Here is a 27133-nt window from a genome sequence, read left to right as displayed (position 1 = left end):
AATGGTTCATCATAAGCCCACAGTAGCCTTCTCAGACCCATAAAAGCCTAATAAGACACCGATTCCTGGCCATGTCTTGTTCCTGCCCAAAACGTACCCAGTTTTTAAAGACAGTAGGGCATCCTGCACTGATCGTTGGTTAAATTTCACCATGTATGTATGCATCTCGAGGTAGTTATTACGAATGTTTCTTTCTGTGCTGCCATTGGGGACAGTGCCGAATCGGAAGGCTGGAGAAAAGTCATTGGGTCTTTGAAACTGAAATGAATCAGGAAATGTTCAGTTATATCAACAATACAAAAGCAATGAAAACATATATGTAAATGCATCCTAAAATATAGATTTTATTTATACATACATTTACATTGCTGCACACATGACTCAAATTGTTACACAAAGATTGACACAATAATTTTTTAAATAAATAAAAAATCCAAAACCTCTTACAAGATCTGCCAACTTATTGGGGCCTAACCACTAGCAAAGATATTCTGATATTCTTTTGCCCTCTCCTAAAAATGCTTCTATATTTACTTATAATAAATCCAGGAACATATATACTGTCCAATGTTATACTGTGGAATTTTAAACAAACCGTATAACATCATGGTTTATAAGAAATTTGCTGGCGTGTTTGAAGATAACAAGTTATTCTGTCTTTCTGTTTGGCATTATTGAATAGCGGTAGAAAGTTGCTGGATGAAAATACACCAAAATACTAAACAGTAACATTACCTAAATTCAGGTGACTAAGCAACTACATTGTTATAGCAATGGTAGGTTCACCATGTTATTCCCAACAGTACCGGATTAAAAAAAGCCTAAATAAAAAAAAAAATCAAACTGTATTAATGTTTAGTAATGTATGGGCTAGGAGATAATCTCCCAGCCCATCAGAGATAGTACATTAATACCATCCCCCAATACAACAAAGAGAATCTGCAGTAGTTTAGATGACAGAGAATACAAAAACTGAATGTTCTCATTTCTTTGAGACCTCCCATTTATTACATGACTTTCTATGAGTTTCCCCCCATCGCATTCTTGAATGTTGCACCTTTGCTAATGAGGTGGCTTTCTTATAAAATGGGGTTAGTTCTTTACTGTATGACTGAAACATTTTAATCTATGACTTTATACGGCTGCTTTATCAAAAGGGAAAACCATGAGCTAATAAACGTTAGCAAGACACTACTTCTTCTGTCACCTAATCAGGATGCAGCCATTTTGTTTATTTAAATAAATCTTTTTAGAGTGCAGCTTATTAATATACTGTGAACCAGTGTCCAAATTAATATTTGTGCAGAAAGTGCCTTAGGGGTCTACTCATTATGTTAATTATCGGGGTCTGGATCAGTGCTCGAAGTGGGAATTTAGAGGTGGGGGTATGGAGATTGAATTCTCCCCCCCCCTTTGAGCCCCTGCTTCCATTACACCCCATTGTACGTCTCACCCCCCCACCTTCCACACACACTTCTCCCTGCCTGCTCCCCTCTCTCACACCCTGTCCTTCTCACTTACTGATTCCCTCTCTTTCACTCCCTACAATACTAACTGCCTGCCTCCCTCTGTCTGCCCCTTTCTCACACCCTCCCCTCTCTCTAATTCCCTCTGACCTGCACTGCTGGTATGGAGCCACTGGGAGCCTCTGTTCCTCATTAGTTATCTGGCGCCGATGCGTGCCAATGAGAAGCTGCCATTTGGCAGCTTTTCATTGGCTGGCGGCCGCGAGCCTCCTGATTGGCTGGGGGCCGCGAGCTTCCTCATTGGCTGGCAGCCGCAAGCCTCCTCATTGGCTGGCGGCCGCGAGTCTCCTCATTGGCTGGCGGCCGCGAGCCTCCTCATTGGCTGGCGGCCGCGAGCCTTCTCATTGGCTGGCGGCCGCCCAGTGTGTGGTGGTGGTGATTCTAGTGCAGCCGGGACCCGGTAATTTGTCCCGGCTACATGCCAGCGCCTCCGCTACCCCGATCGAGATGTGTCCCCTGCGGGACACATCTCTACACATAGCCGCCGCTGTTCCAGCGCTGGGATCCCATACTGGATCCCAGCGCTGGTACATTCCCATCTGCATTTAAAATTAAGTGGGGCCGGGAAGTGGCGGTATGTCATACCGCCGTATACCGCCCCACTTCGACCACTGGTCTGGATGGACCCCGATAATTAACATTCCTACACCCTACGAGTGCGGCGCAATTCATCATTGCTCCAGCGCGGAGACAGTTGATCTAAGAAATCAGCTGTCTCTTGGGATGTTTTCACTGTTCCTTTTGGAGCACTGAAACTTAGCACTGCCGAGTCTAACTTCTATCCACTATACGTTAAAGGCAGATTATAGAGAAAATAAATACTATGAGGACTGTGAGAATATCATTGTCTCTATGTAGCACAATAAATCAGGGTTATTTATACAATACTAGGAGGATCTTTTTGTCTCTTCTATCACCAAGTATTCCTACAGGTTACATGGGTTGCTATAAGCATATTTCACGGTCTTAAATACATAAATATGAAGACATGAACGCAGGCAAAGTTGGATTTTATCTACATATGCTATTGTTTAACATTAGGCCATGGTTATTTCTTAAAGAAGAATACATTATTCATTGAAAAAAGCCAAACTGCAGTTTTCCACCAAAGCATGAAATTCTGCAGAAATTAAATTAAGATTTCATTAAAGATAATCCCACAATCCTTTGCTCAAGTAGTGAAAATTAATTGGTTTAGAGAGCCTGTTACTGGCAATAAATCTGGTCAGTCTCTTTTGTTGCTGTGTGTAATGTTGTAAAAATTTAAATTCCTTGTTTAACAGGAGGTCCAGTCAATTCCTCACACTTTATGATCAGTATGTTTTAGAGGTTTCAATTGCGATGAAAAAAAACCTTTCAAATAAACATAACTGTTCTACTCAATTTGATTATATATCTACAAAAAGCAGGGCCAGCTGCAGCAGGATCCGCACCCTGTGCAGACAGGGAATCCAACATCCTAAAAGGTGGCGTGGCCCTAAATGATGCTATTTGGGGGCGTGCTCGTATAGCATGCCTCCCATTTAGCGCCAGCCTGGGGGTGAGCCCAGCACTCCGTCAGTAGCTGGGCGGCCCCCAGCCCTCTCCCTGCACTGAATGGATGCTGTGCGCATGTGCGCGGCATCCATTCCTCTTCTCCGGGCCTGGCACTGCCGCACAGCTGTGGCGGTGGAGGTGCCCAAGCTCCTGACCACCGATGGGACACTTCGGCTGGCGGGTGGAACAGCAGGGCAGTGCCTGCAAAACGGGACTGTCCCGCTGAAATCGGGATGGTTGAGATGGGTTCACCCTCTATTGTGTGTCACCCCAGTTCGACCACACTGGTCGAACATGCCTCGAGCCGGCCCTGACAAAAAGTGACTCTGTTAATGGATAACAAATGCTTTGGGTTAATGTGATAAAATAACACATTTAATAGGAATTTTCTTCAATTTAGAATGAAACTTACACACAATCCCAAATTGCTTTGATTGCTATTTTGAATCCATATCTTTTCATAATTAAAAGAAGTTATAATAAATAGGGGTGTGCACCGGCCACTTTTCGTGTTTTGTGTTTTGGTTTTGGATCTGGATCTTTCTTCGTGTTTTGGATCTGGATTGGTTTTGCCAAAACCACCCTTCCGTGTTTTGGGTTCTGGGTTTTGTGTTTTGGATCTGTATTTTTTTAAAAAAAAGCATAAAAACAGCTAAAATCACAGAATTTGTGGGTTTTTCTGCTCCTATGCTATTATTAACCTCAATAACCTTAATTTCCACTCATTTCCAGTCTATTCTGAACACCTCACACCTCACAATAGTGTTTTTATGTCCAAAAGGTTGCACCGAGGTAGCTGGATGACTATGCTAAGAGATACGAGTGGACGGCACAAACACGTGGTCCATCTAGGAGTGGCACTGCAGTGGCAGACAGGATGGCAGTTTGAAAAACTAGGCCCCAAACAGTACATAATGCAAAGAAAAAAAAGAGGTGCAAGATGGAATTGTCCTTGGGCCCTCCCACCCACCCTTATGTTGTATAAACAGGACATGCACACTTTAACAAACCAAACATTTCAGCGCCAGGGTCTGCCACACGACTGTGGCTGAAATGATTGGTTCGTTTGGGCCCCCACAAAACAAGCTGGCAATTAATCTGTCCCTGCACAAACTGGCTCTACGGAGGCAAGATGTCGTCCTCATCCTCCTCATCCACCGATTCTTCACCCTCTTCAGTGTTGTGTACATCCTCATCCTCACAGAGTATTAATTCGTCCCCGCTGGAATCCACAACCACAGGTCCCTCAGTACGTTCTGGAGGCTGGTCTCCCTGGAAGAGTTGATAATTCATTTTATGAACATCATCTTCTCCACATTTTGTGGAAGCAACCTCCTACGCCTTTCGCTGACAAGGTTCCCGGCTGCACTAAACACTCTTTCGGAGTACACACTGGAGGGGGGGCAACTCAGGTAAAATAGAGCCAGTTTGTACAGGGACCTCCAAATTGCTTCTTTTTCCTGCCAGTACAGGTACGGACTGTCTGACATGCCTACTTGGATGCTGTCACTGATGTAATCCTTTAACAGACAGACGCACGCTTGTCGCTGCTTTGAGGATGCAAGTGCGGCTACAGCCCACACAATTCACAAAGACAGAAAAAAAAAGAAGAATATTTTTATTGTTTGTGGAGCGCACTTTGAGGGTTACACCACCCTTTAACAGACAGACGCACGCTTGTCGCTGCTGCTTTGAGGATGCAAGTGCGGCTACAGCCCACACAATTCACAAAGACAGAAAAAAGAAGAATATTTTTATTGTTTGTGTAGCACACTTTGAGGGTGTCACCACCCTTTAACAGACAGATGAACGCTTGTCGCTGCTGCTTTGAGGATGCAAGTGCGGCTACAGCCCACACAATTCACAAAGACAGAAAAAAGAAGAAGAATATTTTTATTGTTTGTGGAGTGCACTTTGAGGGTTACACCACCCTTTAACAGACAGACGCACGCTTGTCGCTGCTGCTTTGAGGATGCAAGTGCGGCTACAGCCCACACAATTCACAAAGACAGAAAAAAGAAGAATATTTTTATTGTTTGTGTAGCACACTTTGAGGGTGTCACCACCCTTTAACAGACAGACGCACGCTTGTCGCTGCTGCTTTGAGGATGCAAGTGCGGCTACAGCCCACACAATTCACAAAGACAGAAAAAAGAAGAAGAATATTTTTATTGTTTGTGTAGCACACTTTGAGGGTGTCACCACCCTTTAACAGACAGACGCACGCTTGTCGCTGCTGCTTTGAAGATGCAAGTGCGGCTACATCGCACACAAGTCACAAACACATTAAAAAAATAGTTTTTTATTTTTTGGAGCACTTTGAGAGTTACACCACCCTTTAATAGACAGACGCACGCTTGTCGCTGCTACTTTGAGAATGCAAGTGCAGCTACAGCCCACACAATTCACAAAGACAGAAAAAAAAAGAAGAATATAGACAGACGCACGCTTGCCGCTGCTGCTTTAAGGATGCAGGTGCGGCTACAGCCCACACATTTCACAAAGACAGAAAAAAAAAGAACAATATTTTTATTGTTTGTGTAGCACACTTTGAGGGTGTCACCACCCTTTAACAGACAGACGCACGCTTGTCGCTGCTGCTTTAAGGATGCAGGTGCGGCTACAGCCCACACATTTCACAAAGACAGAAAAAAGAAGAAGAATATTTTTATTGTTTGTGGAGCGCACTTTGAAGGTTACACCATTCTTTAACAGACAGACGCACGCTTGTCGCTGCTGCTTTGAGGATGCAGGTGGAATCTAGACGGGATTTGGAACCGGGGACACACTACCTCCATCAATTGTCTAAATCCCACTGCACTAATGGCGGATACCGGACGCACGTCTAACACCAACATAGCAGTCAAGGCCTCAGTTATACGTTTTGCTTCAGGATGACTGCTGTTGTACTTCATCCTCATCGCTAGGGACTGTTGGAGGGTCAATTGTTTAGTAAAAGTAGTGATGTTCCTACTTCCTCTCTGGGATGATGAACAACTCCCAGCAGCAGCAACAGCACTAGGAGGAAGTGGTTCTTGATCTTTCCCTATTTTATTTTTATCGGAGAAAGTTTGTTATATTGATATATACGTGCGGCTAAAGCGCACACAAACACAGAAAATATTTTTTTTTTTTTGCTGGAGAGTAGTGCATTTTGTGGGTTACACCACCCTTTAAGAAATGAGCCAGCCGGCTCTTTACTTATGGGACACAGGCACACGCTTGGCGCTGCTCCTTTGTTGATGCACGTGCAGCCACAGTGCACACAAGTCACAAACACAGAAAATATTATTTTTTTTGGTTTGGACTGGAGTGTACTTTGGGGGTTACAGCACCCTTTAACGGTCAAGCCAGCCGGCCCTTTACTTATGACACAGGCGCACGCTTGGTACTACTTTGTTGATGCACGTGCGGCTACTGCGCACACAATTCACAAACACAGAAAATATATATTTTTTTGATTTGGACTGGAGTGTACTTTGGGGGTTACAGCACCCTTTAACGGTCAAGCCAGCCGGCCCTTTACTTATGACACAGGCGCACGCATGGCACTACTTTGTTGATGCACGTGCGGCTACTGCGCACACAATTCACAAACACAGAAAATATATATTTTTTTGGTTTGGAGTGTACTTTGGGGGTTACAGCACCCTTTAACGATCAAGCCAGGTGGCCCTTTACTTATGACACAGGCGCACGCTTGGCACTACTTTGTTGATGCACGTGCGGCTACTGAGCACACAATTCACAAACACAGAAAATATTTTTTTTTTTGGTTTGGACTGGAGTGTACTTTGGGGGTTACAGCACCCTTTAACGGTCAAGCCAGCCGGCCCTTTACTTATGACACAGGCGCACGCTTGGCACTACTTTGTTGATGCAAGTGCGGCTACTGCGCACACAATTCACAAACACACAAAAAATATTATTTTTTTAGCACTTGGGGGGAGCACCCCTGATGGACAGAGCACCCCCTGGACAACACTACAGCACCCCTTTAGGACTGGGAGACTGCACAGGACTTTGGAGTGGACACAGCCCCTATGGAGAACTGACTGCACAACACAGTCCAGCCAGCCCCTATGGACTTTGAAGTAGTGGACACAGCCCCTATTAACAACAGCAGCACAGCACAACACAGCCAGCCCCTATGGACTTTGAAGTAGTGGACAACAGCAGCACAGCGCAGCACAGCACAGCACAGCACAACACTACTCTGCACTACACTACACTACACAGCCCAGCCAGCCCTATCTCCCACCCTCCCTCTTCACTGTCCACAGCCGAGTGAGAAAATGGCGCCGACGCGGGTACCTTATATAGGTTCCAAAACCCGCGAGACTCGGAAGGCGGGATGATGACGTTTTGCCTCGATTTCAGATCCGAGTCAGGCGAGCCTGACTCGGATCTGCCTCGGATCGGGGGGGCTCGGGGGGGTTCGGATTTCAGAAATCCAAACCCGCTCACCCCTAATAATAAAGGGTCAATCCTATTATGCTGTGAAATGGATTTGCAATCCAATTCCAAACTCGCATTGCATTTTCTGAGGAAAGTCGCATTTTATTTTGTGCAGAAGTGATGTGGGACAGGTATGTTAAGGTGTCTTACTGATAGGAAATGGTTTTTGAGCATGTAAGTAGGAGTTAAATAGTATTTTTTTCCAAATTTTTACAAATTTGTAAAAAAAAAAAAAAAACTGAAAAAATCACTTTAAGGACATTTTTCTGTGCCCCAAAATACTGGAAAGACTTTAATTTGCTGAAAAAAACTTGCAGGCTATTTCTCCACCATTAATAAGAAATAGAAAAATCATCCATTTGACACCTTTTAAGAACCTCCAGTACTTTGCTTACGACCACTACCAGTCTTCTATATGGCCCTGCTATGGCAGTTGCCACATTTTTAAGGTCCAGGATGGTTTCTGTACTTTTTCATGCTCTTCTCCCAGGTTATTCTTGTAGAAAAGTTGCACAACCTCACCACGAGTCTCCCAAATCACCATTTCTAATAGGATCTTGCATTTCTCAAGTGCGTGCATTCACGCGATGTGTGCGAGTTTCATGGTGTAAACTCGCCCCTAATAGGATTGATTCTGACAAATTAAAATAGCCATTAAGCACCATATAATAAAGTGCACATAGATACCCCCAAAAAACTTTAAGGACTGAAATCCTTTAAAGAAAATTACCTATATTTATTTATGCCTAGTTTATATCTACCATGACTCAAATAGGCACAATGCTATAACAATGGGTCGTGAGCAAGTAAGCCTGTGACCGAGGCATAGGTGGCTGTATCTGCTGCACTAGAAGAGAAACTGATTTACCAAACTAACAACTGGTATTAGTTGCCAGGGCCGCCATGAGGGGGGGACTGCCGGTACTCGAGTCCCGGGCCCGGACACTGAAGTGGCCCGCGGGTGGTCAAATCGGGAGGTTGGGGACCCCCACCGCTGCAGCTGTGTGGTGGTGCCGGATCCCCGGAGTGTGAATGGATGCCGAGCGCATGTGCGCAGCATCCATTCACTGACAGGAGAGGGCTGGGGCGTCACGTATGGGGCGTGGCCTATGGTAATTAGACCACGGCCCCAAATTTTGTGGGCCTTGTAAGGGCGCATTATTAAGGCCTGGCACAGGGTGCTTCAAACCCTGGAGCCAGCCGTGCTCACTACCCCCTTGAGTGAAAAGGGAGTGGGGCGCTGCTACCGCCTGCCAGCATGCACTAGATTAAATAGACCTGCTGCACCCTTGAGAAACCCCTCCCTCCCCCTTCCTCCCCGATTCCACTATTCCCCCCTTCGGTCGGCTTGTAATGGGGGCAGAGCCACTGCGTCAATAATGCAAGGTGCCCGCCACCCATTAGCAACCAGCTGGTGTGCAGAAGTGTAAATAATAAGTATGTTGGTGTTTGTATGTGTTAGTGTGTATATATGTTTATGTATGTCTATGTGTTAGTGTGTATATATGTGTATGTACTGTCTATGTCTGTGTTAGTGTTTATATATGGGTATGTATGTCTGTATAAGTTAGTGTGTATGTATATGTCTGTATGTGTTAGTATGTGTTAGAGTGTATATACTGCCTCACAGCAATAAGGTCATGGGTTCAATGCCCACCATGGCCCTAACTGTGTGGAGTTTGTATATTCTCCCTGTGCTTGCGTGGGTTTCCTCCGGGTACTCCGGTTTCCTCCCACATTCCAAAAATATACTGGTAGGTTAATTGGCTCCCAACAAAATGTCCCCTAGTGTGTATGTGTGTGAGCATGTGATAGGGAATATAGAGTGTAAGCTCCACTGGGGCAGGGACTGATGTGAATGGACAAATATACTCTCTGTAAAGCGCTGTGGAATATGTGTGCGCTATATAAAGAACTGGTAATAAATAAAATAATAAATAAAATATATATTTGTATGTATGTTAGTGTGTATATATGTGTATGTCAGTCTGTATGTGTGTTAGTGCGTATATATTTGTATGTATATGTCTATATGTATTAGTATGTGTTAGAGTGTATATATGTGTATGTATGTTAGTGTGTATATATGGGTATGTATGTCTGTATGTGTTAGTGTGTATATATGTGCATGTATATGTCTATGTGTTAGTATGTGTTAGAGTGTATACAGTATATGTGTATGTATGTTAGTGTGTATATGTGTGTCTGTATGTTTTAGTGTGGATGTATGTATGTTAGCATGGATATAGGTTTATATGTGTTATATATAACATATACATGTGTGTTATACAGATACGCTCACGTTCATTGTGGCTGATCGTGGCACAAACGTGCCCGTGAATTGCGCTATGCGCCAGGCTATTGCGGGTCCCCGATTGCGGGAGTGCATATCCCATTATATGTTATAGAGACGCAAATGCACGTCTCCAATCGCGGGAGTCTGTCTCGCGACACGTATAGCGTGATTCGCTGTGTTATGGACAACAATGTAGCTGGGCAGACCTGTATGCTGTATATGTGTGTTTAACAAAATAACATATACATATATATATATATATATAATATATATATGTATATATATATATATATATATAGGGTGAGCGGGTTCGGATTTCTGAAATCCGAATCACCCCGAGCCCCCCCGATCCGAGGCCGATCTGAGTCAGGCTCGACTTTTCCCGCCTGACTCAGATCTGAAATCGAGGCAAAACGTCATCATCCCGCCTTCCGGGTCTTGGATTCTATATAAGGTACCACCCGCGTCGGTGCCATTTTTTCACTCGGCTGTGGACAGTGAAGAGGGAGGGTGGGAGTTAGGGCTGGCTGGGCTGTGTAGTGTAGTGTAGTGCAGTGTAGTATTGTGCTGTGCTGTGCTGCGCTGCGCCGTGCTGCTATTGCCCATATGGGCTAAGTCCACTCCTCCAAAGTCCATAGGGGTTGGCTGTGTTGTGCTGTGCTGCTGTTGTCCATAGGGGCTGTGTCCACTCCTCCAAAGTCCATGGGGGCTGGCTGTGTTGTGCTGTGCTGCTGTTGTCCATAGGGGCTGTGTCCACTCCTCCAAAGTCCATAGGGGCTGGCTGGGCTGTGTTGTGCAGTCAGTTGTCCATAGGGGCTGTGGGCCTGATTCAGACCGGCTCGCGAGCGCTGAGCGCTCGCAAGCGGGTCGATGGTGCCCTAGTGCGCATGGGAACGCCTACCGTCTGGGTTCGGCCCCACTGACATCACTAGTGATGTCATTGGGAGTGATTTTGGCTCTGATAGAGCCAAGATCACTCCAGGGCTTGCGGTCACCGAGACCCTACCGCAGGGTCTCGTCGCAAGCCCGATGGTCGCGATGGTCTTGACCATCGCGACCATCATCATGGACACTCGCATAAGCTGTGGGTGGTAACCCACAACTATGCGAGCGTCGAAGAGGCCGCTCCAAGTTTAGGTAGGAGGGCCCTGATTCAGAGCGAGCGGCCTGGTCAGAGTGTCCGGCTCTGAATCAGGTCCTGTGTCCACTCCAAAGTCCTGTGCAGTGTCCCAGTCCTAAAGGGGTGCTGTAGTGTTGTCCAGGGGGTGCTCTGTCCATCAGGGGTGCTCCCCCAAGTGCAAAAAAAAAAGAAAAATTTCTGTGTTTGTGAATTGTATTCAGTAAGCCGCACGTGCATCAAAGTAGCGCCAAGCGTGCGCCTGTGTCATAAGTAAAGGGCCAGCTGGATCGTCCGCTAAAGGGTGCTGTAACCCCCAAAGTGCACTCCAAATAATATACATATTTTTTTCTGTGTTTGTGAATTGTGTGCGCAGTAGCCGCACGTGCATCAACAAAGTAGCACCAAGCGTGCGCCTGTGTCATAAGTAAAAGGCCGGCTGGCTTGACCGTTAAAGGGTGCTGTAACCCCCAAAGTGCTCTCCAAACAAAATAAAAAAATATTTTCTGTGTTTGTGAATTGTGTGCACTGTGGCTGCACGTGCATCAACAAAGAAACAGCGCCAAGCGTGCGCCTGTGTCCCATAAGTCTGTTAATGGGTGGTGTAACTCCCAAAGTACACTCCACAAAAAATAAACAATTCTTTTTTTTCTGTGTTTGTGTGCGAAATGTATGCGCAGTAGCCGCACGTGCATCAACACAGCAGCAGCGCCAAGCGTGCACCTGTGTCATAAGTCAAGGGCCGGTTTGGACATCTGGTCCGGACTGAAGGACGTGCCAACAATTTCTGACATGTCTACTGTCGATGCATATGATGCTGTCACCACTGACAGAATGGTGGAGGAATTATTTTCTGTGTTTGTGAATTGTGTGCACTGTGGCTGCACGTGCATCAACAAAGGAGCAGCGCCAAGCGTGCGCCTGTGTCATAAGTAAAGGGACGGCTGGCTTGTCTGTTAAAGGGTGCTGTAACCCCCAAAGTGCACTCCAAAAAAAATAAAAAATTCTTTTTTTTTCTGTCTTTGTGAATTGTGTGGGCTGTAGCCGCACCTGCATCCTCAAAGCAGCAGCGACAAGCGTGCGTCTGTCTGTTAAAGGATTACATCAGTGACAGCATCCAAGTAGGCATGTCAGACAGTCCGTACCTGTACTGGCAGGAAAAAGAAGCAATTTGGAGGTCCCTGTACAAACTGGCTCTATTTTACCTGAGTTGTCCCCCCTCCAGTGTGTACTCCGAAAGAGTGTTTAGTGCAGCCGGGAACCTTGTCAGCGAAAGGCGTAGGAGGTTGCTTCCACAAAATGTGGAGAAGATGATGTTCATAAAAATTAATTATCAACTCTTCCAGGGAGACCAGCCTCCAGAATGTACTGAGGGACCTGCGGTGGTGGATTCCAGAGGGGACAAATTAATACTCTGTGAGGATGAGGATGTACACAACACTGAAGAGGGTGAGGAATCGGTGAATGAGGAGGATGAGGACGATGAGGACGACATCAAGCCTCCGTAGAGCCAGTTTGTGCAGGGACAGATTATTTGCCAGCTTGTTTTGTGGGGGCCCAAACGAACCAATCATTCAAGCCACAGTCATGTGGCAGACCCTGGCGCTGAAATGATTGGTTTGTTAAACTGTGCATCTCCTGTTTATTCAACATAAAGGTGGGTGGGAGGGCCCAAGGACTATTCCATCTTGCACCTCTTTTTTTTCTTTGCATTATGTACTGTTTGGGGCCTAGTTTCTCAAACTGCCATCCTATCTGCCTCTGCAGTGTCACTACTAGATGGGCCACGTGTTTGTGCCGCCCACTCGTGTCGCTTAGCATAGTCATCCAGCTACCTCGGTGCAACCTTTTGGACATAAAAACACTATTGTGAGGTGTGAGGTGTTCTGAATAGACTGGAAATGAGTGGAAATTAAAGTTATTGAGGTTAATAATAGCATAGGAGCAGAAAAACCCACAAATTCTGTGATTTTAGCTGTTTTTATGCTTTTTTTCAAATAAATACAGATCCAAAACACAAAACCCAGAACACGGAAGGGTGGTTTTGGCAAAACCAATCCAGATCCAAAACACGAAGAAAGATCCAGATCCAAAACCAAAACACGAAAAGCGGCCGGTGCACACCCCTAATATATACATATATTTATATATATATATATATATATATATATATATATATATATGTATATATATATATATATATATATGTATATATATATATATATATATATATATTTTTTTTTTTTTTTCTAGAACCCCCCCCCTCAGAGAATCCTGCATTTGCACTTGTTCAATATTTTTTTTTTCCTTTGACGTTGGGGTGCGTCAGCCAGCCCTGGAGGTGAAGAAGCCAGAAGGAAGAAGCGTAAGGCGATAAGGTAAGTCAGTTAATTAGACTTAGCAGTGGTGGGAGGGGGGCCCAGGACCCTGCCTATTTTGTCAGTCCTGGGCCTCACAATTTCTGATGGCAGCCCTGTTAGTTGCTACAAGATCAAATTGCCAACAATGCTCTGAAATGGCAGCTATTACATTTGTTATGTTTGCACTGTTTGTACATGTTGTTTAGGTGAGAGATAACCAAATTACTGAAGAGTCTACTGCTAGTGTACAGCACTGTAACTAGTATGGCAAGATTAGCAGCTACTGTAATCTCAATGTACACAGGATTTTAACGTCACATTGTATAGGTCTGAACTGCACATTCACAGTCATTCAATAGTTAGGGAATTCATGATGACATCCTTCTTTGAATGAAGAGAGCTATACTTGTAAATGGATTTCAATGGTTCTGTCCTTGAAAAACTTTTTGTTTTACCATACCTCAGGGTAGACTACTGTTTTCAGTTACATTGACTCCAATAAACGGATACAGTTATGTCAGATTTTTGGCTAATGATCCGTTGAGTAGTAGCACAAACCAAATGTTACAGTAGCCATGTGCAGGTAACAGTATACACTATGCTTTATGCAGTCAGAATATCTAACACTGTAGCTGGACCATAGCAAATATAATGAAGAATTTAACAAAAGATAGCCAAAAATGTTATTGCAGTTGGGCGCCCTTACTGTTCATGGTTGAAGCAAAACATTATGTATTTATTTACTACAGAATGGTTATAGAACAAACCTTTACCCTTAAGCCAGCAACTGTTTTCTCAGAGCCTGTCCTCTTGGCTGCTTTCATCACATAGTATTACTGGCAATATCAAATAGGGCTCAGCAAAGTTCTTCCAACTAGCAATTTCCCTTTTACATCTGAATAAGGGTAGAGCCACTAAACTCTAGCATCTGCCGCCAGTTCCAGTCCCCTCCACAGCTACAGGCAGTAAGGTCTCACCCACAGGGCTTCTCATGGGCTGGGCCCTTTCATGCACACAGCCAGCCATTTGTTTAAGTACTGCATGTATCTTTGCCTCTTACAAATATTTATATATATATATATATATATATATATATATTTATATATATATATATATATATAATATTCCTTGAATATAGATACTACATGCAGAATGCATCAAATATACAGACATTCCACTCTGAAAGTGCCATGTAAAAATACATCATTGTAAGTTTTAGGAAATCAAATAACAGTTTTTCTTTGTACTTTAATCACTAAAAGGGATCTATTTATTTGTCAAAGCTGGATAATTGGCTGAGACAAGATCAGTTTAAAATTGAAGCGTGCACGATGCCATCTTGCGAATGGCAGCTATACTCCATTTTAGAAACAAGAATCTGCAAGACGCCATTTTGCGACCAGCGTCACTTTAAGTTACAACTCACGAGCTAAGAACAGATGGCAATGTTTTTGATAATCTACCAAGGGCAACTAGAAGAACAGCCTCTTGAGAAAAAGTAAATAGAATAGACAATGCACCAGAAACTGTGAGTGCTTTACATACAAATTGGGAATCCCTGTATGCAGATAAGTATAGTTGTGGCAATTGTAATATAACCCAGGCATTGATCTACACAATTGAATGTGTCTGAATCCTAAACAGGTTTTAGCCCCACACCCAGACAGAATGGCCCCAGCTTCACAGCTGGAGGTAACACATTTGCTTTGCAGTCTGAAACTGTGAGTGAGGAATGATATGTGTGTGTATGTATGTACATGTATATATATATATAAATATGATAAGTCCATCATAGATGGAATCTCATGCATAAACACCGCACATTACGCACAATTGAGCTGCTAACATGACGCCCATTAGCGAATGCATAAGAAAAACACTGTTTAGTAGCTAAATGCGCACGCATCTGTCCCCAGTTAACTAGCGTCTTCATATCAAACCCCGTACACTCACACATTACATATTCACTTACAAGGTTCCATTAGCATTAAGGTATAAGATTTAAGTTGGTTCAGTTAGTATAAATGCTGTAAAATAAAGATATTTGATTACTAAGGTTTTATACATGCTAAGAAAGCCGTGTTTGGTTTTGTACTGATGCGTACTCTTTCCACAGTATTCCGGTGATATCGGTGGGGAGATCACATCATGCATTCTCGAGTTATGGACCGCAGAGACTTCAAGCAACAAAATGTATTAACTGTTATGATGTTGCAGGGGGCGGGTGGGCAGAGATCACCAGCTGTTAGAGGCTGGGTGAGTCTATTTGAACCAGCCTGTTAAATGCTCGGTAACAGATGCTTCTCCCCTGGGAACCAATGATATCAGCAACAAAATTCTCTATTGTCCTGTCTATTCTGGGGGGGTATAAACATGTGTGCTCAAACACACATTGGGTCTTTAGTCTTCTTGCTGAATGCTGAGTGAGGGGTTTCTTGCTGATGCCTAACATCTGGTGCCAGGAGCGCTGCGTATGTATACTGTACTTGGGTCTGTATAATTCCTTTGTGCCTAAATTGTGTCTGGATCAATTGCGTGTAACTGACTGTACTTTTACTTGAGGTCTAAGTCTTTATTTACTGTATGACTGCGTACGCAAATTAGCATAATCCTTAGAAGGTATAGGCAGGATATTAGAAGGTATAGGCAGGATATTAGAAGGTATAGGAAGGTGTGTATAGAGGTTCTGATCAAGTATCATCAGATGGGGGCTCATCGAGTGAAGTCATACCTACTCACACGGCACATACGGCTATCGATACCTCAGCAAAGGGTGGAGTGGCCAAATGCAGGGTTTTCCTGCAACCGCTTTGTGCTGAAAAATCGCTATACGTTTTCGTGTGAGCAAAGGAAGCTGACTAGAATCCAGGGACAAGAGAGGAAAAAGTTTGTTTTCCTTTGTTGATAGAACCTAACGTTTAAAAGGGAGCCGCAGTATTGAGTACGCGGCTGAGTCGCAGTTTTGCGCACAGCAAAGACGCACTTTTGTGTACGCAGTTAAAAAGTCATTATACGGTTGTGTGGTAGTCGCATTATTGTGTATGCGGCTGGTCGCACAATAGTGTATACGTACTTCCGGTTTTACTGCCACGTGTTTAAACAAAGCCGTCGAGGTTTACCTTTTTCAATTGTTATCAATATCTGGGTTAAAGTGTATTTTTCTGCGCAGGAAAGTTAAGGGTATCGTATGATCCTTAAGGGCTAGGGGCAAGGGTTAGTCTAGCCACTCGGTAAGTAGCTTTACCGTTCTATACACAGTAGCAAATGTACATGTTGTCTTTGTTGCAGAGAGGTGTGTGGGAGTGGCCGACATATAAACTCCCATAGGTGTGGAAGTTGCCTTACTAAATCTTATCTGGGTGTGGAAGTTGCCTTTTTCAAATCTTATCCAGGTGTGTGGGCGCCGCCGACTTAAATAGTCCACAGGTAAGTGAAAGTATCTTGATTGTCTTTCACCAGTTTAAATCTTTATTGAAAACGTAGGATTTTGTCTCAGAATGGGAGCCATGCAAACAGTAGAGATGTTAGACAATGATGTGCTGCTAATGGAGGCGCTGATCGGATCGGCCCGTCGTATTATGCATACTAAGTACGGTACTTATGCAATAAGGTATTGTGATTTATGGTTTAATATGACGAGGAAGACTGTTAGACCGTTTCATAGAATTGGTAGTTTTGATAAGGATGTATTAGATAATGTCCAGGATCACATCAGTTTGATGCGCTCCCGAGAGAAAAAGGTCAAATATTGTGAATGTTTAAAATTGTGGCAGCATTAAGGGGATGCGTGGCTTAAAAATGTGCAAGCGACGCAAACTAGCGTCGCGAGCTCATTGACAGAAAATACATCCGCGACATTAAATTGCAATACGGACGAGCCGCAAAATGGCACGCACGTGCGGCAAGGTAGCGTTGTGGAGAGTATTGCCAGCAGTTCACGCTCACCTCCCCCACCTTATGTGGATGGAGGTGCAAGTACAGTTACCAAAAATACCCATAAAAATGTAACAAGCTATTTTTACCCACTCTTAAGCAACCATAAGGAAAATGTTTATGATGTGGATGATGATCCTATTGTAATGTCTGCCATTTCCCATGCTGTGCAAATGATAGATGCTGTATCACCACAATCACGGGTGGTGCCGCCATCTCCATCGGTAACAGCAAGGGAAGTGTTAACACCCTCTGCACCCATAGAGGAAGTTGTTCATACCATACGTAGCAGCAGCAGATTAAACCCCCAGCTAGGTAACCAGGTCAGAGGTAGCAACGCTACTGGTCTGCATCCCATTCGGACGATAACTGTTCCAAATGGAAATGCAGATGCGAATGGTGTAGTGCCCACGAGGGAAGTAGTAATGCATTGTCCCTGGACAAGAGCAGAACTAAATTCCATCATAAATGATTTCCCCGATCCCAAACAGGAACTAGCCAAATGTCAAAGATTTTTTAGAAATTTGGGTAGTTCTCATGAGCCAACTAATAAAGATTGGCGTGTGGTGTTAAGGGCCTGTCTGCCACGTAATACCGACGTGACAAAATTTATCACGGATTGTGTATTGGATGGTGATGTTCCCTTAACAGACCAAGTAAACCAAGGTAACATTTCCCGCATTGTAACTCAATTGGGTGTATATTTTCCAGTAGCAGTTAACTGTAAAAAATGTTTCACAATTAAACAAAAGGAGAGTGAAACTGCAGAATATTATTGCAACCGGGCTCTGCAGGCTATCACCCAGTACACTGGGATAGAAGATATTAAGGATAGCACTCACCACAGGGGAATGATTGTCACGGTACTCATGGACGGTCTGAAAGATGACTTAAAGACTCGTGTTCAGACCTCACAACCTGGCTGGAGGGGAGTCACAATAGATAACCTCATAGAGTCTGCCATAGAACATGATAAAAATATCACAAAGAAGAGAGAGAGACCCAGAGCGAAAAACTAATGGCCGTCAGTATCCAAGCTCTGGAAGGAATGACAATAACATCACAGCCAACCAACACACCTGCACCCACACACACACCTGCACCTGAACAATTACACGTCCTCACCAATCCCACACCACAGCAAACACATCCTTACCCCACATATCATACACAACCACAGGTCTCATATTACCCACAAACTTCATACCTCCCACAATACCCTTATCCTTCACATCCTTAGCCATACCCACCATCTTTTCCTCTTGCTCAACTCCCACAACAATCCTTTCATCCAACCCATTCAAAAATATGTTTTAACTGTCACCAAGTGGGACACGAAAGTAAGAACTGCAAAGTAAAGAACACCACACAGGAACACGAGTTTCCCATGGGTTCATAGGTAACCCCAGTATCTTCTCCCAGGCCTTATATGACTGTTTACAATCTTTTCAACCTGCCGATGGATCTGTTCTAATGTAAAATGTGGACGATTTATTGTTGTATTTAGATCATGTTTAAATGATATTAAACTGTTGTGCTTTATCTCTCACTCACAGGACACAAGGTTTATAAGGATAAATGGCAGCCATGCCAGGCTAAGGTCGACTACTCGAATATTATCCAACCCAGTGGCCCAGGCATTATTTAGAGCAGTAGCTATTAATAACAAGATTTAATTGCAGGAACCTGTATGCAGATACTATATTTCTAGAATTATTAAAAATGATGGGGGGACTTATTTTACAGGTGACGTTTCCAAGAACATGTGTAAGGTGATGGGTAACAACGCTAAGATTATCCCAGACTGTCTTTTCCTTTATTTGCCCCCCTTTGAGATACTGTTCAAACAGGCAGTCTCATGTGAAAATATGATAATGAGGTTACTGTGCAGGGTCTCACGAAGATGAATGAGAATAACCGAAATTGAAAGTGTTATTAACTAACATGTCTAATGCAAACTGTCATGATGTAAAATCTGGAGAATTTGTTATGATCCAAATTTTTTTAGCTCAGGTTGTTTGACTGATCGGTGGAAAGGTCCGTATCTGACGATACAACATCCTCAAAGGGTGGCCGAGGAAGATACGTGGGTCCATTTCACTCACTATAGGGAGGTTAACCAACCGGTGGAGATACAAGGTGGAGACAAGGCCGATAACGTGGACCTGTCGATTGCGAGCTTGTGCCGGAAGGATTAAAAAGGTGACGGTGAGATATCTGAGCTAAAGAAATGTGTAGATCAGTGCTTCCAGCAATTGAGTGGTCTACTGTGGTCATCCTAGTTCTTTTTCTTTCCAGAGTTTTTGTCGTGATGATCTGTTTGGGGATACTCAGTGTCTGTGATGGAGGACCGATTGAGGAAATGGGAGCTGATGGCAGTGCTGATGGAGTGGAGTCAGGAGGAGTGCAATGCCAATCAGGGGAGTGTCTGACCAATTTTAGTATTGTAATTGTTATGTTATTTGGGAAGAATACTTCCAGAAGTTATGACCCTCACACATGTTGAAATGCTTAGTATACATAAAAACATACCATCACCATATCTTCACACGCAATATGAACACAGAGGCAAATGAAACATGATACCTGGTGATGTGCATAAAGCCGCTCAGTTAATTAGTGAGACAACTGGCTTTCAAGTTTTAGTCGCACTGGATCCCACCAGAATTGCTCAAGGTACATTAAATTTTAGATATATTCAGGAACTTGCTAAATTGATAGATAATATCACCGAGATGTACGATGACACATTCAGGTATACAGGGAGAGAATTGCAAGCGTACAAGAAAGAACTGGTGCAACACAGGCTAGTGTTGAATTATTTAACTGCTGTTACTGGAGGGTATTGCGTAACGTTAGCCACCCAATTTGGAGTAAAATGTTGCACCTATGTCACCAATGATACCAGCAATCCCAAGGATGTGATAGACCGGAAGATGGATGAAATTCTGCAAATAAATGGGAATTTCGTAAGAACCATAATGCTTCAGTGGCTGAAGTAGGGGAAAAGATAGAAGGATGGGTGTCATGGCTGAACCCAGTGAAATGGTTCTCAGGTCTAGGGGAATGGGTCCAGGAAGTGATCGCCAGCAAATTCTTGATCCTTATACTGATTGTCATCATAATAATTGGCATATGTGTCCAGTGTGTTCCTATTGTGTTGAAGTGTGGAAAATGTAAAAATAGAGTAAAACGAAAGAATGAAATCATGATGGTGGCCAGTATGAATACCGAGGTAAATACAGAACTGCATTACAACCCTGAGCTAGGAAACACCATCATTTAATGTATTATATTTAGCCATGCATAGAATGTATTATTGTAATGTTATTTTTAAAACACCTCAGATAATGTAAAGTCTAAATTCCCCTTCAAGACTGCCTTTATAGGACTGGTGCATCCCCACACCTTTCACATGATCTTCCAAGATCCGCGGTGTGCGTATAATAGTAGTTTTATGTCCCCACCCAGAAACACAATATTGATGTATTAAGAACCACCTTGTGCCATCCTATGATAACACTAAATAATATGTAAATGTAAGCCTAAATTAAATTCTAATAGCAGATTGTGATAGCATGTTGTTCGCTATCAAAACAAGAATCTGCAAGACGCCATTTTGCGACCAGCGTCACTTTAAGTTACAACTCACGAGCTAAGAACAGATGCAAATGTTTTTGATAATCTACCAAGGGCAACTAGAAGAACAGCCTCTTGAGAAAAAGTAAATAGAATAGACAATGCACCAGAAACTGTGAGTGCTTTACATACAAATTGGGAATCCCTGTATGCAGATAAGTATAGTTGTGGCAATTGTAATATAACCCAGGCACTGATCTACACAATTGAATGTGTCTGAATTCTAAACAGGTTTTAGCCCCACACCCAGACAGAATGGCCCCAGCTTCACAGCTGGAGGTAACACATTTGCATTGCAGTCTGAAACTGTGAGTGAGGAATGATATGTGTGTGCGTATGTATGCACATGTATATATATATATATATATATATATATAAATATGATAAGTCCATCATAGATGGAATCTCATGCAGAAACACCGCACATTACGCACAATTGAGCTGCTAACATGATGCCCATTAGCGAATGCATAAGAAAAACACTGTTTAGTAGCTAAATGCGCATGCATCTGTCCCCAGTTAACTAGCATCTTCATATCAAACCCTGTACACTCACACATTACATATTCACTTACAAGGTTCCATTAGCATTAAGGTATAAGATTTAAGTTGGTTCAGTTAGTATAAATGCTGTAAAATAAAGATATTTGATTACTAAGGTTTTATACATGCTAAGAAAGCCATGTTTGGTTTTGTACTGATGCGTACTCTTTCCACAATATTCCGGTGATATCGGTGGGGAGATCGCATCATGCATTCTCGAGTTATGGACCACAGAGACTTCAAGCAACAAAATGTATTAACTGTTATGATGTTGCAGGGGGTGGGTGGGCAGAGTTCACCAGCTGTTAGAGGCTGGGTGAGTCTATTTGAACCAGCCTGTTAAATGCTCTGTAACAGATGCTTCTCCCCTGGGAACCAATGATATCAGCAACAAAATTCTCTATTGTCCTGTCTATTCTGGGGGGGTATAAACATGTGTGCTCAAACACTGGGTCTTTAGTCTTCTTGCTGAATGCTGAGTGAGGGGTTTCTTGCTGATGCCTAACATCTGGTACCGGAAGCGCTGCTTATGTATACTGTACTTGGGTCTGTATAATTCCTTTGCGCCTAAATTGTGTCTGGATCAATTGCGTGTAACTGACTGTACTTTTACTTGAATAATACTTGTGCTTTGGAACCACAGATTCCAGGTCTAAGTCTTTATTTACTGTATGACTGTGTATGCAAATTAGCGTCATCCTTAGAAGGTATAGGCAGGATATTAGAAGGTATAGGCAGGATATTAGAAGGTATAGGAAGGTGTGTATAGAGGTTCTGATCAAGTATCATCAGATTAGAAAGTGGTGATCGCTTGCTTTCACCACTTATTACAGTGAGAGAAAACTTCCTATTACCATGATGTACTAAGAAAACATTATCATAGCAGTTGATTTATACTCAGCTGTCCGGCAATACAGGCTAGCTAGGAGCAGTAAAAGTAGACTTACCGCTATGCAACAAAACTGTCATTATTTAAAAAGAAAAAAATGTAAATCATTTTAGAAAAAATGGTTTATTTGAATAAAGCAGCACTTTTTTCATTGCATATCTCCTGCTAACGCCAGCCTGAAAATGGCCATAGCTGAGTAATGATTGCAGCTGTTCTTGTACTGCATGGGGAAGAAACCCGATAGCCTTTGTCAGACATACAGCCTTTGTTAAACATAGAGAAGCCCTATTTCTGGTGAAAACACTCGTTTTGGCCAGAGAAAGGAATTTTCTAGTTAATAATTAGACTCCTAAGTATTATCTTAGAGGATGAGAATAGGGTGGGGTTTGTATTCCTGCTGCACATGACTATTGGCCACTTTCCCAGAATTTCCAGAGTTTCCAGGAGACACAAACATTTTGGGATAGTTTTCCCAGTCCCTGGTATAGTGTGCAACTCTCCTGCATCCTTCCCAGATTTATGAGGCAAGGGGCTGTAATATCGTGAGTCGTTGCATAATATCATGGGAGAAGGGGCAACAATGACATGAATTGTAGCATTACACTCTCGCCCCTCCCAGTTGGACCTCACCCTCAACAGATCTCCTGGAGGCCTCCCAGCAAAGGATGGCAAGTAAGGCAGAGCACTGCTCTTTGTAAGAGATAACAAAATGTCAAAATTGGTCCTCATTCTGCAATTGGCAGCAAAAGGTTCAAAAGCAGGATCTGGCCTTAAAGGTTGTCGGACTCTACTCCAAACAACATTACATGGCAGGATCAATAGACTCGATTCTCAGGAAATTTGACTTCAATCACCTCTACATTTTACAAATTGCTGCTTCTAAAACATATTGTAAAACATTGTCTTGTAGAGCACTGAAGCAGTGCACAATAGACCTGCTTTTGTGTAAGGAGAAGATTGGTCTCTGCTGTCATGCCTTCATTATGCATGACAACCTTTTGGTCCATAGAAAGATTGTTTTTCTCAAATCCTTGTGTTCAACACCACGCTCAGATGTTTCATAAATATGAAAGCCTCTGGACATCATCAATACGCAAGAAAATAAATAATATGATTTAGGAGGTCAATGTTTTTGTTGCATTAATACTGAATGAAGGCAATTACAGAGGAAGTTGTTAAAACCTTTGCCCTAAGGTCACTGTCATAGAGCAAACTGTGACTGCGACTGTGCCTGTGCCTGCTAGAGACTGATTAGTAATTTAGACATGTGCTTCAGATGAAGGCTTTAGAGAGAACTATTGTTAAGTGCTTGGAAGTTCAATTTACATAATGAAGTAGCTAAAAGCATCTCTTGATTGGACAAAATAAAGCTTTGATTCTGATTGGCTACAATTAAACTGACATGCTGACTCAGTCCTTTTGCAATGCTGTCTCAGGGGAGCATCATGCACGATGGCTTCTCAAGATTTCCTAATACATCTTCTCCCAGCAATACCACAATCAATTCAGAATGTGTTCTGGAAAAGGATATTGAATTATACTAGGGGGAATTGGAAGATCTATAGTTGAAGACATAGGAAAACAAATTCTTACTCATGTACGAAAACAAGCTATCCATACAGTATCCCTTTCTGTCTGCCTATTCATGATAATGCTTCCCACAATGGTATCTGGAGCTAATTGCCAAAAGTATCTAGAAGGAAAATGATCACATACTGTACGACACATCATTTGATCAGTACTGGAATTTAGATAAAATTAAAATAAAATAAAATAAATTAGAACACATTCGGGTGAAGTAACATTTAGAAACCTTCTACATAACTAGTTGTAAACATGTTATTTCAACAAAAAAAAGAAACAATGTTATGCAAAAACTGCTGTCCTTGTTAAGTACATCTTGTACTGCTAAAAAAGCAGTCTACGATTTTACAATTTAATTTGTCCACAAGGTGGCACTGTCTTGTTATGGGTTTTGGATGTTATTTTGTTTTATGCCAATGTAGGTACCTTAATGCTATACAGTATTAAATACTCAAATGTGCGGTTTTCTTTAAGTATTCTGATAAATAGCTTCTATGTAAATTACTTTTTTCCAAAAAGCCTCTAAGTACAGTATGTATGTTTTTATTTATTAATAAAATATGTACTGTATACAGCATAATACATTACAATTTATCTTCAATTCGTGACAGAAAAAATGCAATATTTTTTACTGATCAACAAATATTCACTATACAGGATTCAGGTTTATCACTGACTATGCCGCTGTCACAGAAAGATGAGCAAAATCTATATCTGTCTATATCTGGAAATTAGTAAAGCTAATGGGAAATTTTTGCAGAAAGAGTTTTGCAGGGAAACGGGATGTTTTGCAGAGGCAAAAATTTAGTGTTACTATCTATAAGTTCTGCATCTGCTTTGCCATTCTGCATTGTATTTGTAAATTTCCATTTTACAGAACTTATACTCTATTGCATACTTGCCTACTTTTAAAAACTAGTTTCAGGGAGATTGTAGATGGTAGCAGAATGTGCCGCGCGTAGTGATGCCCGCCGCTAAAGGGGGCATGTCATGTTCTGGCCCAGGGGGCGTGTCTAGCTCCACCTATGGGTGTGTCTATTGTCATTTAGGGGCGTGTCCTGCAGTGGCAGGTGAAAACTATAGTACTAAGAGCAGCATGCCACCAGAGCTAGTTTTTCTATCGGTATCATACTACTGTTTGAGGACATTTTATGGTTAATATCAGGCTTGCCTACCCTCCCAATTTTAGCAGGAGGCTCCTGAAAGCACAGCTGACTGTTTAAAAAAATATATAAATAAAATATTGACTATTGTTAACCATAAAATGTCCTCAGACAATAGTTTCCAATGATTAGGGGCAGCTGTATTTTTAGTCAGAGCTCCCTTATTGTGATAAATATCCAGTGACCAGTCACAAGCATTAACTGCACTCTGAAAGGGCACTCACTGACAGCCATCCATTTAGGTGAGGGCCCTTTCAAAGTGCAGTTAATAATGCCTGTGACACTCAGCCCCCAGCCCCCATCAGTGGATATGACGCAGGTGACAGGTATCATTGGCCGCTTATAATTACATTGAGGCCACCGTGGGGGGAGAAAAGGCCACCACACCTGTCCTGCACTGATGTCCCTGTACAGTGCAGCGCTGCTGGCTCGGCTCCGATCTGCCCGCCGCCGCCGCGCACAAGCACACTCTGTCTGCGCACTGACTGCTGACTAGCTGGCCACAGCTACCCACAACCCGCGCGGTGGCAGACCATGAAGTATCATGGCGTCATGCGTTGTGACATCATGACGTTCCCACTTGCAGACTCCGCCCCAGGTTTTATGCATGCGCAATACAAAGGGTAGAAGAAACCGGGAGTTCAAGTAATGTTTGTGGGGGAGCTCGAGATTGTATTAAAAACCGGGAGACTCCCGATAAAATCGGGAGGGTAGGCAACCCTGCTGTACAGTCCCTTCTCCCCTATATAATAATAATACCACATATCAGCATGTACTGGGAGCTGTGTTCCCTACCCTCATATATCACTGTACAGTCCCTTCTCCCCTGTATAATAATACCACATATCAGCATGTACTGGGAGCTATGTTCCCTACCCTCATGTATCACTCTAATCACCCTCCCTGTCCAGTGTGCAGTTTCCACAGTTACTTACCTGGTTCACATGACTCTGCTGCTGCTCAGTTCTCGTGGCTGCTGCGGAGGAGAAAGCGGGTCCCGCTGCATTGTGGAGAGGAGGTAAGGGAACTGTGGCCGTAAAGGCAGTGCTGCCGCAGCACGACCCGCGCATACAGCCACACTGGGATTGGGCCGGCCACTGCTACTCACTCACAACCCCTCGGTGGCCAGCCAATAAGCATGGCGTGCAGACAAGCGCGTCATGCCCTCTCAAACCCTGCCCCTGTCACATCCGGACTGAATCATGCATGCGCAGTTAGGATTTTTGACGGGGCAGTGGGGAAAACGGGATATTCCCTTTATATTGCGGGGTAGCGGGAGCACCCACCTTAAAGCGGGAGGCTCCCGTGGAAAGCGGGAGGGTAGGCAAGTATGATTAATGGTATCAAGACAACAACAAACAATTTATTCCACCGTGTGGTGTGTTTAGAGCAAATTTCAACTGCAAAATGCATAAATACAGAATGAGACAACTTTTCTGTGGACAATAATAAAAATAATATTTGTAATAATTTTTCTGATGGTGTGTTTTTTTACCCCAATTACTGCAGCTAAAGTCAACATACCCCTAAAACATACTGTCACTGTAGGTTAATTGCCTGCTGACTAAAATGTACCCTAGTATGTGTGCGTGCACGCGTGTGTGTTATGCCGGGTACACACTAAGCGATATGTCATCCGATCCAGCTGGATGGATGACATATCGGGCACATCGGCCAGTGTGTACCCACTATGTTGCTGATGATGCGCGCGTGCGTTGTGGTCCGACGGGCAACAACATTAGCAAGGGTCATGCTGCCCTCGATGTCACTTCGTCACTGCCGGTATTGACAAGTGTGTACGCACATGCCAATACCGGAACCCCACTGGGTCCCTTCGCTAACGAGGTCGGTACACATCATAAGAGCAGGGACTGATGTGAATGACAAAATATTATGTGCATAGCACTGTGTAATTGGTGGTGGTATACTGTATAAATAATAATAATAATAATAATTATACAGGACTTCGGACAATAGCCACAATATTACCGAGACAACTTCCTTAGACAGCAGTTCTGGCAGAGACCTATTTCAATAATACCCAATGGCATCTTGCAAAATGCTGAGGAGTAAAATATCATAGTACAGT

General features: G+C 43.2%; 1 protein-coding gene across 1 annotated transcript in view; it reads right to left on the bottom strand.

Annotated features, from left to right (window-relative positions):
- Positions 1-27133, bottom strand: part of GRIN2B (glutamate ionotropic receptor NMDA type subunit 2B) — a 459336-nt gene that overhangs the window by 10819 nt on the left and 421384 nt on the right. Inside the window, exon 9 of the mRNA XM_088468121.1 lies at positions 98-258. Coding sequence (XP_088324247.1) covers positions 98-258 — 161 coding nt within the window. The remainder of the gene's footprint in view (positions 1-97; positions 259-27133) is intronic.

This window comes from Taudactylus pleione, unplaced genomic scaffold (genome assembly GCF_031769625.1).
Source record: "Taudactylus pleione unplaced genomic scaffold, aTauple2 ptg000080l, whole genome shotgun sequence".
In the NCBI taxonomy this organism is placed as follows: domain Eukaryota; kingdom Metazoa; phylum Chordata; class Amphibia; order Anura; family Myobatrachidae; genus Taudactylus; species Taudactylus pleione.
Note: the sequence above shows the minus strand (reverse complement) of the source record. Positions and strands in the feature narration are given on the sequence as shown.